The 12,168-nt window shown below is 39.4% G+C and overlaps 1 protein-coding gene across 1 annotated transcript in view; it reads left to right on the top strand.

Annotated features, from left to right (window-relative positions):
• myo1d (myosin 1D) overlaps positions 1-12,168 on the top strand; it is a 102,920-nt gene that overhangs the window by 39,366 nt on the left and 51,386 nt on the right. The window contains exons 12-16 of the mRNA XM_051417097.1: positions 3,434-3,504; positions 4,817-4,891; positions 5,458-5,590; positions 6,635-6,801; positions 10,300-10,507. Coding sequence (XP_051273057.1) covers positions 3,434-3,504; positions 4,817-4,891; positions 5,458-5,590; positions 6,635-6,801; positions 10,300-10,507 — 654 coding nt within the window. The remainder of the gene's footprint in view (positions 1-3,433; positions 3,505-4,816; positions 4,892-5,457; positions 5,591-6,634; positions 6,802-10,299; positions 10,508-12,168) is intronic.

Here is a 12,168-nt window from a genome sequence, read left to right as displayed (position 1 = left end):
TGTGTGTTTGTGTGCATTCAAGTGCGTTTATCCTGCAACTGTTAGTAATATTTATCCCCTGAAAGTGTGTGTATTCTTCATTTCCAAATAGATTGTCTGCTTAACTCGAGACAGTTGCAGAATTGGGTCCACACAGGCTTGAAATTAAGATGTTGAGTGGGAGACCTGATTGAAATGAAGCCACTGCATTATACAGCTTGGTATTTTCAGAATGAGTTGATTACTGTGTGCTTTAAATAATCTTTTTAATAGCATTTTTTCCCGCCGTTTCCACCGAGCATGTCACGCTTAGCAATAAAAACTTCAGAAATGCTTTAGCATTGAAGTGCTTCCAGTGATATTCTCTGAAGTGCCATGGAGGTAAATAGTTTTGTGATTTCACTGAGGAATTTTGCGTGGATCTGTCAGAGATTTACTCTGGGGCCCCGTGTGGTTTTGATTCTGGCTTTGGACCTGAATCTAGGCTGACTGATTCATTCAACTCTCTGATGTAAATCTGTCTGTTTGTGTGAGGTTTTGTATTGTGTTTGCTATATTTTCTCTCATATGGGACTGTTTCTTCTTTCATAGTCTGTGTGGTTGTCTGCGTGTGTGTGTGTGTGTGTGTGTGTGTGTGTGTGTGTGCGCGCGTCTGAGAGCGCTGAGTGACTCATTCAACATTTTCACAAAGACCCAAAGTAATGGAACAGAGCGAATTGGCTCGGCTGACGGAAATAGCTTCCAGGTTGAAGGCAGCGTGGCTGTAAAAGTTTTATTTGTTGGCTGTGTTTTTCTGTCTTGCCTTCCTTCTGTTCCTCCACACCTGTGTCTAGTCTTTATGCAACTCTTGAGTGCACTACATGGCCAAAAGTAGGTGGACACCCATACATTTCACCCGTATGTTATTGTGGGACATCTCATTCTAAAACCAAGATTTTGGAGCCTGGCTGCAAGGATTTGCCACAAGAGCATTTGTGAGGTCCCACACTGATGTTGGGTGACGAGGTATGGCTCACAGTCTGCGTTCCACTTCTTCCCAAAGGTGTTGGATGTGGTTGAGGTCAGGACTCTGTGCAGGCTGTTTTTCCACACAAAACTGGAAAAGCATTTCTTTATGGGGCAGGCTTTGTGCACAGGGAAAATGTCTAGTTAAACAGCAAAGGGACAAAAGTTGGAAGCACACTGCTGTCTACTTTATTAATCCCCAATTTTTTTCACAATCACAAATGTGACAATGTGACAATCAAACAAATGTGGAGAGGTGGTGGAGTGATGGGTTGCAGAGTAGCAGTGCCCCCAGGAGCAGTTAGGGGTTCGGTGCCTTGCTCAAAGGCACATCGGTAGTGCTGTTGGCCTTCTGTTCCCAGCTGCCAGTTCACACTCCGTACTGTGGTCAAAGCTGGACTTAAACGCCAAGGCAAGTTACTATGGACTGAGCTACTGCCATCGCTTTAGCCTAGCTTAGCATAAAGACCAGAAACGGAGGAAAACGGCCAGCTAACTAGACGCATTGTATGTACGGGAAGTTCCTTAAAAAACAACAGCTGTGCGCAGCATCACTGAGTGTTGTTTCTACCAGGATGCCAGGTTTGATACCATTCTGTGTGTACCGAGACCTACACCTTTGCTCACTGACCTAATCTGGCAACCTGTGCTACAGCCGGAGACACTGCTCAGAAGTTAAAGAAGATACATGCTGTTAAATGAAGAAATGTAGAGGTGTTGGACAGAGCTTCCTCTTAAAATGTCCTTAAAAGCTGCACAGGGATGTCCACATGCTTTTTTATTGTTTATTCATTGTGTATCTGTCTATACTTGTCTTCTGTGTCTGTATTTAGACATCAGTCTTGTTATCCGTAGCTTTAATCTTGCTGCTCCCTTTACTCTTGGCCAATTCTATGCTAATTACCTCCCTCTCTTTGGGAGTGTTATGAGAGAGCGGGATACCTCTCTCCACTGCTGTCTTCCTATAATCTCTGATGTCAGCGTAATACTTGTACTGACAGGACACTGCTGTGCATTCCCATTCATGCTTCTTCCCTGCTCTCCTGCTCACTGGCCTACATACAGGCATCGGTATCACACACTCTTTCCTACTTTCCTCTTTTTTTGTTTGCCTACTGCCGTCACGCTACTTTAACCTCTCTTCCTCAGTCCTTATTTCATGTCTCCGATGCCCCCATTCTAACATTTTATTTATCATGTCTTGCACATTTCTTTCTGTCCGTCTCTCTCGCTCTCCTCCCTGTCCTCTTTTCTGTAAGACTTTATCCTCCCTGACAGTGTTGGTGTTTTCCACATCACTGCATCTGCTATTGCAGTAGCTCTAGCAGTTTTGCCAATCATTCTAAGCGTTCCTGTGTAGAGTAATAACAAAAGGACTGCTTAAGAATCCAGACAGGTTTGTTTGAAATCCAATTGAGCATACATTTTCAAGATGGACAATTTACCCAAACAGTCCCGATGTGGGAAAACCACACAACTACAACTTCAGAGAGGTTAAAACAAACTTCCAAATCATATTGAAGCCAGATTTATAGCCAACATTTATTAGGGGACCTCTGTAACTGGGTAGCTGTGGTATTTGCCACATGAGATTGGAATCCGCTGCCTGCTGTTTATTTGACTATATCCTTAAACATTTTTTATGCATGCCTGACCTGAGACTTAAACTCAAGGCAAGGTTTGGTTTTGTGTAGCAGCAAATAACAACGTCCCCCTCCCATTGTAAGCGTTGTAGGAGAAACTACAGTAGTCATCACACTTGTGAAAAACATGCCATTCCCATTATTGGGAAACAAGGCCATGACATGAGACTTAACTGCTTTGAGACTAAGGGTAAAAAGCAGCCAATGAATATTTATTATTAGCTCTATGGGTCGGAGGCACTTGGTTTCAACTATGGAAACAACACTATTAACATAACTTTGAAAGACAAATGTTCAAATGCCGCGATGATGACTCTTTGCATAATTTATCGTGGTTACAATGAAGAGAAATCTCACAGGTTTGAGAGCAGCACAACAAGTTCTTGCTGTTTACTAGAAGATCCCTCTATGTTAAGTCAAAGGCATTGGTTACTTTCATGGTTGGACATTATTTATTCAGAACAAAGAGCAGCCAGAAAACACGAGGCAAAGGCAGATATTTTTATATGTTTAGTCTGAAGAGGTGAAAAAAGTAAAGTTTTAAGTTATGTAATACATAATAGACTGAGTGGGCGATACCAGAAGGGCTTGCACTTGACTTCCAATTTCCTCATTAGGACTTGAGACTTAATAGTGTAATAATAATGGGATTTAGAATTTGAATACTTAAAGTGATAGCAAACTAAACGTTGGAGGTAATACTTACATTATAACGCTAGCATAACAACATAATATATGGATAAATGTCGAAGGAAAGTTGAATGAAAGCCTTTTTTGCTCACTCTCTGCTCTCTGTCTCTCTGCAGCTCTCACCGACTGACAAGAGTTTGGAGTTTGACAGAGACTTTCGCATCAGGCACTATGCAGGAGATGTGGTGTAAGTATCTTAAAGTTTTATTTATTCAGGAAAGGCTTTTACCAGTGATTCATGCTCTTTTCCCACATTTGTACATTTTTACATATTCATGCCCCAGAGCTGCCTACTGAAACCACAGTCTTGTACTTTTGGCCACTTCAAGAGCAGATGGGAGTTCCTAAATGAAACTTGATGGTGGTTTTGGGGACGTGGGAGCACCGCTCATTCAAACTTCATGACTAGATTATGACCAAATATTCTCTTTCATAACCCTGGTTTCTTTGTCTGCTTGGCCGTCTGTGTTTGAATATTCGACACCCTGGATTTTAGGCAGTATCTGTATCAGAACAACTATAAATTTACCTTTAAATAGTTTTTTTTAATTTGTATCTATGAAGTCTGAATTATATTATTTGTGTTCATGTATTGATGTCAACGTTTTGGTTTTTTTTTATCAGAGAGTCAAAACTTTACTGAAATTTCAGCAACACAGCTGGAACTCATACATGTGGATGGAAAAGTAGCCAAAACATTATGACCATGCTTGTGTGAATAAAATAAAATGACACACCACTCTCAGCAGTCAAACCTGAAACATTTCGGTGAACTGGACTGCAACTTTTAATTGTCGGCATTTTTAAAGTAAAGTAAAAAAAAATGTCTTGCAGTGCCTGAATACAATTCAAAATGAAAGCCTAAAATAACAAAAAGAATGACGTAAAAAAAAAAACCTCTTCGTAATGTCAGCCAACTATTAGCAGCAACTTGACATTCAAAACTGAGACACTTATAAAAACACACACACATACTTGCATGTACACTAGAAAGTACATCTTCATTGCATGATGTCCCCCCAAAATGACAGCACCGCTTCTCAATCCCCAAAGTACTTGGACATCATTCAAATGAATAAATCACACACGCTAAGCCCCCAAAAAGTGCTCTTAGGGAGACGTGTGAGCCCATTTGTGAGGGCTAAGTGTCTGCCACCCAGGGGACGACTCAGGCAGGGAGCAGGGCCTGACTGGCAGACTTGATTGATCCCTGGGCCACTTAGACCAGGCACTTACACCATCTCACAGCATGATGTAGAACAGATCAGTTATTTATAGCAGGTTCCTCACTAACAGCACGCATTAACATGAGGCTATATTAAGATTACCTGAAACACCAATTAATGCAGTAAGTTGTTTGTTTCAGGATGATTCAGAGTCAGATTTAGGTCACAGTAATCATTTAGTTATGATGTTACAGGACGGTTTGTGCAAGAAAAAGAAAAGTGTGTGTGTGGGCGTGCGCACACATGCATTTACCTGCCTCTCTCTCTTCGTAGGTACTCAGTGGTGGGTTTTATTGATAAGAACAAAGACACACTGTTCCAGGATTTCAAGAGACTGCTGTACAACAGGTGACACACACACACACACACACACATACACACAGAGTAATACACACCACTTCAATCACCTCCACACACTCTTTGCTGTATTCCTTGCAGCATTTTGATTACATGACACCCCTCTAGAAAAAAACAGCACAGGACAAGTACAACTAATCTCCTCTCAGCCCGCTCTTATCCTCCTCCTCCCCTCCAATCCTCTGGTGTTTTTCCTCTGCGGAATATAAATGTGAGGTCTAATAATTCCTGACCTGTCTAATATGTATTTTATTATACTCTTTACACAAGTCAAAAGCAGGATTTTTGGATAACAGTCAAAAATGTTTTAATATGGAGGCTTATGACGAATGAAAACCTTTTTCTTGTTTGAAGTTGCACCTACATTAAAATGCAAATTGAAATCTAATAATGAAATAAATGATCTAGCTCTTGCTTGTTATATTGTTTGGACTTGCAACAAGCCTCTTATGAATGTTGGATGGCCAAACTGAATTGAGCTGTGATTGTTGAGCTGTTTTTACTCACATACTCATGGATGTGTTGTAATATCTTCCCTTTTATGTTTGTCTGTTCAGTTCTAACCCAGTACTGAAGGGGATGTGGCCTGAGGGCAAACTGAGCATCACGGAGGTCACCAAAAGACCACTGACAGCTGCAACACTCTTCAAAAACTCCATGATCTCATTGGTGGAGAACCTGGCCTGCAAGGTGAGCAGTCAGGACTGATGATGAACGAAGCAGCATTACATCCAGGGCTGTAGTGGTGGCTAAACACGGTTTACTCACTGCCCAAATTCTGAAACTGCACAGCCCACTCTGAGAGTTTATGCACACTTCACATCACTTCACACGTTTTTGTGCCCTCAAACCAGGCTCCATGTACGTTTCTTGTGCAAATTCGAGGCTTGTTTTGTTTTCTGCTCTATTGTATCCTGTTAACACAGAGTGATCAATCAATCAAAGTCCTGCATAGCAGCAGACTGTAAACAAGTTCAGAATAGGGACATACGACATCTGACCACATGCTAAATAAAATAATCTAGTCTTCATAAGTCATAAATCACAATTTGTTGCACAATTTGCACTGTCAAACTTTTCAAATGGATCCAGCCCAGGGACACTGAAATGAGTCAACTGAAAGCAACATATGACTTAACCAGTAGGCCTGCAACTAATGATTGCTTTCTTGATTCATCAATTAATTTCTCAGAACCCAAAGTGACATGTTCAGGTTGCTTAATTTGTCAGCCCAAAATAATCAGTATGTGGTCGGAAGAAAAGCAGTTGAGAAGCTGGAACCTGTTCAACAACATGTTTTGGAGCTAAAAGGTTTTTTAAATAATTAGGTTGATTATCAAAATAGTTTCTTATTTTTGTCTGTAGTTTTTGTCTATTTATTGCCTGATCATTCCAGCAATATTCTACAGTTTTAACAAGTTTGCTCCATTTTTCTTCAACAAAAACTTATACCATTAGAATAACTGGAAAGATACCTTAAATCACATAAACATTTGACACATCGTCACATCGGATTTATTCATTTATGACCTCCTTACAGGTCTACAGTGAGTTCAGGGCTTTTGTTTATGAGTTAAATAGATAATATTCTCCCCCATGTTACCGACCAGTAACTCTGTATACAAGATGTGCTCCCTCAGGTGTCACTGTGAATTATAATAACATATTATTGGTCCATCTTACAAGTTGAATACAGATGTTCAGCAGTTGTTAACACATTGTTACCTTCTGTAGGAACCCTACTACGTTCGCTGCATCAAGCCCAACGATGTCAAGTCCCCCCTACTCTTCGAGCAGGAGCGCTGTCGCCATCAGGTGGAGTACCTCGGGCTGCTGGAGAACGTCAGAGTGCGACGTGCCGGCTTCGCCTACAGACAGACATACCCTCGCTTCCTACAGAGGTACACACAACCTAATAATCATTCTAAACACCTTGTCTTCAACCTTGTTTCAGCAAGTTATATGTTGAATTTCCCCTTACATGTTTTTATTTATTTAACTAATCACACCAGTTAAATACTCTGTCAGTACTGTCATACACAATAGAGAAAAGCAGCAAATAATTTTATTTCAGAAGTTTTAATCAGAGAATGTCTGGCATTTTTCTTGAAAATTCACATAAGCCATTCATCATTGTGGCTCCACAGTACATTGAAAATTACAATTCAAGCATATATTGTTAGGCACAAAGGACAAGGATCCACGGGGCAAACAGACATGGTCACAGATAACTGGAGTGCACACATCCATGTGACTGATTACAAAAACTACCAACAGTACATCAAAATATAGTTGAACAGTGTAAACATAGGAAATCATTGAAAACTATAATACAATAATAACAAATATATAGAAAATCTGTCAAAGGTGAAATGTGTAAAACAAAAAAATACAAAACAAGAAAACACATAAATAGGGACAGAATCAGATCTTAATAGGGCCAAATTTTTCTGTCTACATAATTGCACAAATAGCTCAAATGAAAGTTCTTCAGTAAGTCATGTTGTTAGTGGTCAATCCTGCAGCAGATTCATTTGGTTTAGTGGATTAAGTCTGTAATCCACTGAAAAATGCCCAAATTATAGGCATCTTTAATAATTTTTATTAGGGTTATGATTTGAAGGTTTGCTCGTGAGGCCAGCTGAGTAGAAATGATTAACACCTCCTCCCTCACCTCACATGCTCCACATTTACATAAGTGTTCTGGACAAACATGCTGAACGCCCGAAGCTCCACATTGGGCAGCCATGAAAGATGTTACATGACAACTCCTGTGACTGTGGGGTGTGAATATGTGTTGTGTAAACCTAATCAGCTCGCAGCTAATCTAATCTTGTAGCCAATCAGTTGCATCTCCAGCAGCCATTACTAAAAAAAAACCCTTAATCATCATCAGCTTGTGATTTTTAACAGTACCACTAATTTTGTCAGTTTCCTACAAGCATAATATTTGTGTCCTTCCGACCTTGTTCAAAAGACAACTGGATTATAATTAGTAGAGAGAAACATTGTGGTAAAACATTTCAGTTTGCTGAGAAAAATACCCTGTTTTAATTTGGTAAAGTAGTAAACAACTACGAGTCAATGAACTGCATTAATAACTCATGTTTTATTCATAACCTGTAGAAGCTCAAACACCTGACATTACAAGTCTGTTTACATCCCAATTAGCATGAAGTTGCTTGCAAACAGAGTACTGATAATGGATTTCTGAGGCTGATAGAAATATCAGTATTTATTTATTTTTATTTTATAAAAATCTGATATTTCTGGCTAATATGAATAATCTTTTAAATAAACTTCCTTAAATTTTACTACAATATGTACAGGACTTGTTATGACATTTTATGTAAATAAAAATAGAAGTTAATTCATTTCAGTGAAGTTTACACATTAGTTTATACTGCAGTTGAGATTAGAAGATTTAACTCAAAGTTATGAAAGTTCAAGGCAAGTTTAGTTTATTAGTTTAATAGTTTATTTCATAAACTAACAGAGTACATTGACAGTGCAGCATTGCTACTTTTACTTGAATAAGGAATCTAAAATACTTCTTCCACCGCTGATCTTCTGGGAGTTGGTTTCAGCACTGTGGTGTGTAGTAAGGAAATGCTGCTTGTGATGTGTTTTCTGCTTGTCTGGTTTGTACTCTATACTATTAACTACTGAGAGAATTACACCAGTATATTCATATAGACTGCATATACAAAAAACTATAATATTACTTATTGACTAACACACAGAAACAAATATATCTGTGAAACACTAAAATAGGCTGATAGTATCTCTAGAGTTGAACCAGTTTGTCGATAATTGATTGAAAAATACACTGGAAACAATTTTGGGAATGGATAATTCTTGTCATTGTTTAATTAAGCAGAACTCGCAAATATTCTCTGGTTATACCTCGTGTTAAAGACGCTGTTGATCTGTGTTTTATATCATTTTTAAATTGAATGTCTCTGGGTTTTGGACTTGGTTGCACAAAAGAAGATGTTAGAAGATATATTACACCATTTTGTGATATTTCATACAGTAGACTAAACAATTAATCACAAGCAACCCTAAATGTCTATAATCTTGAGCTTTCATAAGAATGTTCAGTCTTGGCTCGTAACAAAAAGAGACTATAGATCTGGGTTAGACTTCAGAGACGAGCAATGGTTTCACTCACATGTTGCACTTGCACTCATGCTACAGCAGGTCAGTTGAGAGCTTAACCCTGACAGGCTGGTCTTGTCTTGTTTTTTAATGATACTTTTGGCTACAAGCTGGCGTCACTAAGTCACCATAACGCAACACATTATGCTAACCAACACTCCTAATAGTACACACACACTTGTTGTAGCCTTGCCCTCGTTCCCCAGCTGTCACATTTGCCCACTGCCCTCGTAGAACCCGTCGTGGAGGACGGAGGATTAGGTAATGAGTCTTTTGCATAACATGCTAACGAGTCATCCAACTCTGTCACTCCAATCCCCCTCGCTGATGTATTTGGACTTGGTATTACATCACAGCCTTGCCTGCCAGTGGGTCGGCGCTGAAGTGACACAGGGACGCAGTCTGTTGGATCTTGGAAGACAGAGAGTATCACTGCTGTCTTGGAATAGCCTCATAATCTTGATTTTATTCATCAGTTTTTACATGAACTTTGGGTTATTCTGTGCTTTTCGATGTGCAAAAAGGTTGAAAAAAACATTGAGAAAATGTAGAAAATGTTGTAAATTCATGGTGATTTCACGATCACCTTTTTTGAAAAAACATGATTGATATTCACTTGCTGTGGTAGCCTGTCGCTGTCCTTTTTAAAGCTGTCCTTCTTCCTCCTCAGGAGTGATTTTCCGTGTCAGAACAACCCACACAAATTCAAAGAGCCTTGCTTTTGTTGGAACTAACACAGGAAGGAATTTTATTGACTGACAGCAGCACAAGCTCTTTCTCAGCTCTGCTGACCATCCTTCAAGCCGTACATAAAGTTTCTTTAGAATACAAAAAAAATAATACAAGGCCTTTTTAATGCTTGCTGTGGAATATTTCAGTGGATTTATAGCACCGAAAAGACCTTTTACCCCCTGCGTCGGGCAGCAGGTGCACTGTATGATAATTAATCCCCCTTTTCATGTACTAAATGATATGATTTCCATCGCACCCTGCCAGGAGCAAAGCCCCATGCTTGCTGAGTAATTAAGATCTATACGGCACTATACAGTATTTCCAGATATAACATGATCTGAGGATATGGAGTGATACTTTGAAGTAACTACATAAAAGGTATTAAGAGTATCACTATATTGATGTATGATTTCAGTGAATACATTCTTGAACCGATTAATTTAATACATGAAGTCTTTTTTTGGCTGCACATTAATGCAGTTCCTAATACTTTCTCCCTCCTCCAGATACAAGATGATCTCAGAGTTTACGTGGCCAAACCATGACTTGCCATCAGACAAGGATGCAGTGAAGAGGCTCCTGCAGGGGTGTGGATTTGACCATGACGTGGCCTACGGCAAAACCAAGGTCTTCATCCGCACACCACGCACCCTCTTCAGCCTGGAGGAGCAGCGAGTCGAGATGGTCCAGAGAATTGTGCTCTTCCTCCAGAAGGTGAGACTACCTCATGGCATCTTATGAAACTGTAAATTACTGCTGCATTATTGCTCTGTCACCATTGAAAATTCATAATTTGTGAAATTCGTACTGCCAAACGTGAGAGAGAAAGCTATTGAGAAGCCCCCTACAGTCACTGATTCCTTACGTTTCTTCATTTTATTAATCATTTTTTTAATCTCTCCCTGATTTTGCCTTGAATTTAAACCAGTGAACCGAATGAGCACTATCCTTTTCCGTATTTGTTGATAATGAAAGAGCTCCTATTTTCCAACATCTGTCATTGTGAATACCTCTGATTGCCAGCTATCAACAACTATTATCTGATGAGAGCCTTCAAACAAGACCATGAGGCCCGTGTCATGTTCTCATTGAAATTCACCAGCCCTTGTTCTGCATATGAATAACCTTGGAGACTGGAAAAACTCAAGCCAAATTTTTATACAAGCACAGTGGTATTATTGGAGCTAATTTAATCTTGTATTATTAGTCTCTTATATCTCTCAGGGTGAATGTCTCCTCTCTCTTTCTCTGTCTGAGTTTTCACCCACACAGCTCTTGTAAAGTTGTTAGATGTGATGAGTAGATCTCAGATTTTTCATTGGAAATGTTTCAGGGAGTTTTGGGCAGTAATGATTATAAAACACGCTGCAGATTTGCCCTTATATTATCATTAGGCCAAATCTGTTTGTTGGTTTTGGTTTGCTGGTCATGAATTAACCTCTCTGACTTGTCAATGGACTGTAAATATGATGGGAATAGATCACTGGTTCATGTTTTCATACATTAGAAGTATCTGGTGGTGTGGATAAAGAGGAGGATGTACAGCATGTTTGTGTTGATGCTGTATTATTTTAGCATAATTGAGGTCGAAATATCATGAAATCAATACTTATGTTTGGCTGAAAGTTGACTTACAATACGTGCTTTCAACCTTTGTAGAAAACAAGCTAAATGTTACCAAAAACTTTAAGTGTAAAGTATTTATATACCATTTCATGCAGCTCTTCTCTCCGGGGCTTGAATTCATTAATTGGAAGATTGGAATGAAATTTCTTGTTAAGACCTCTATTAGCAAAATCTTCTTTTTCGCATTATATGAATATAATATTGAAGTAAAAATAGTGGTTAAGACACATACCATATAACCACAGTCCCCAGTTCGATCCCAGTTAGGTACCTTTGTTGCATTTAATACCTCTCCTCTCTCTCTCTCCTTTCACCTTTTCTCTCTGTATCTCTACTGTATCTCTTAAATAAAGGCAAAATGCCAAAAATAGATTTTAACGGCAAATGTCTCAGTAAGGTGTTCCCCCGCGAGCCTCCAGACCGGCTTCAGCTCTCCTTCTCAGACTGCAGGCCAAAGTGACCTAAATCTGATTTCTTTGCACTTACTGTATGTGACTCTGCATTTTTCATGACAGGGTGAACAGCACAAATCACATGGAATCTGATCTTTTTAAATTCTGATTCGGCTCACTTTCATATGAGGTCCAAATAAGATGCAGGTGAGGTATGATTTCTTGCAGTGTGACCTCAGTGTGAACAGTCATACCAGAATCAATGTTACTTTTATGTCACCGACTTTCGTCATGTGGGTCACTTCAGGGCCGTGACACTGGAATCTGATACGGGCCACATTTAAAAGGTAATGTGAA

This window comes from Dicentrarchus labrax, unplaced genomic scaffold (genome assembly GCF_905237075.1).
Source record: "Dicentrarchus labrax unplaced genomic scaffold, dlabrax2021, whole genome shotgun sequence".
Taxonomy (NCBI): Eukaryota; Metazoa; Chordata; class Actinopteri; family Moronidae; genus Dicentrarchus; species Dicentrarchus labrax.
Note: the sequence above shows the minus strand (reverse complement) of the source record. Positions and strands in the feature narration are given on the sequence as shown.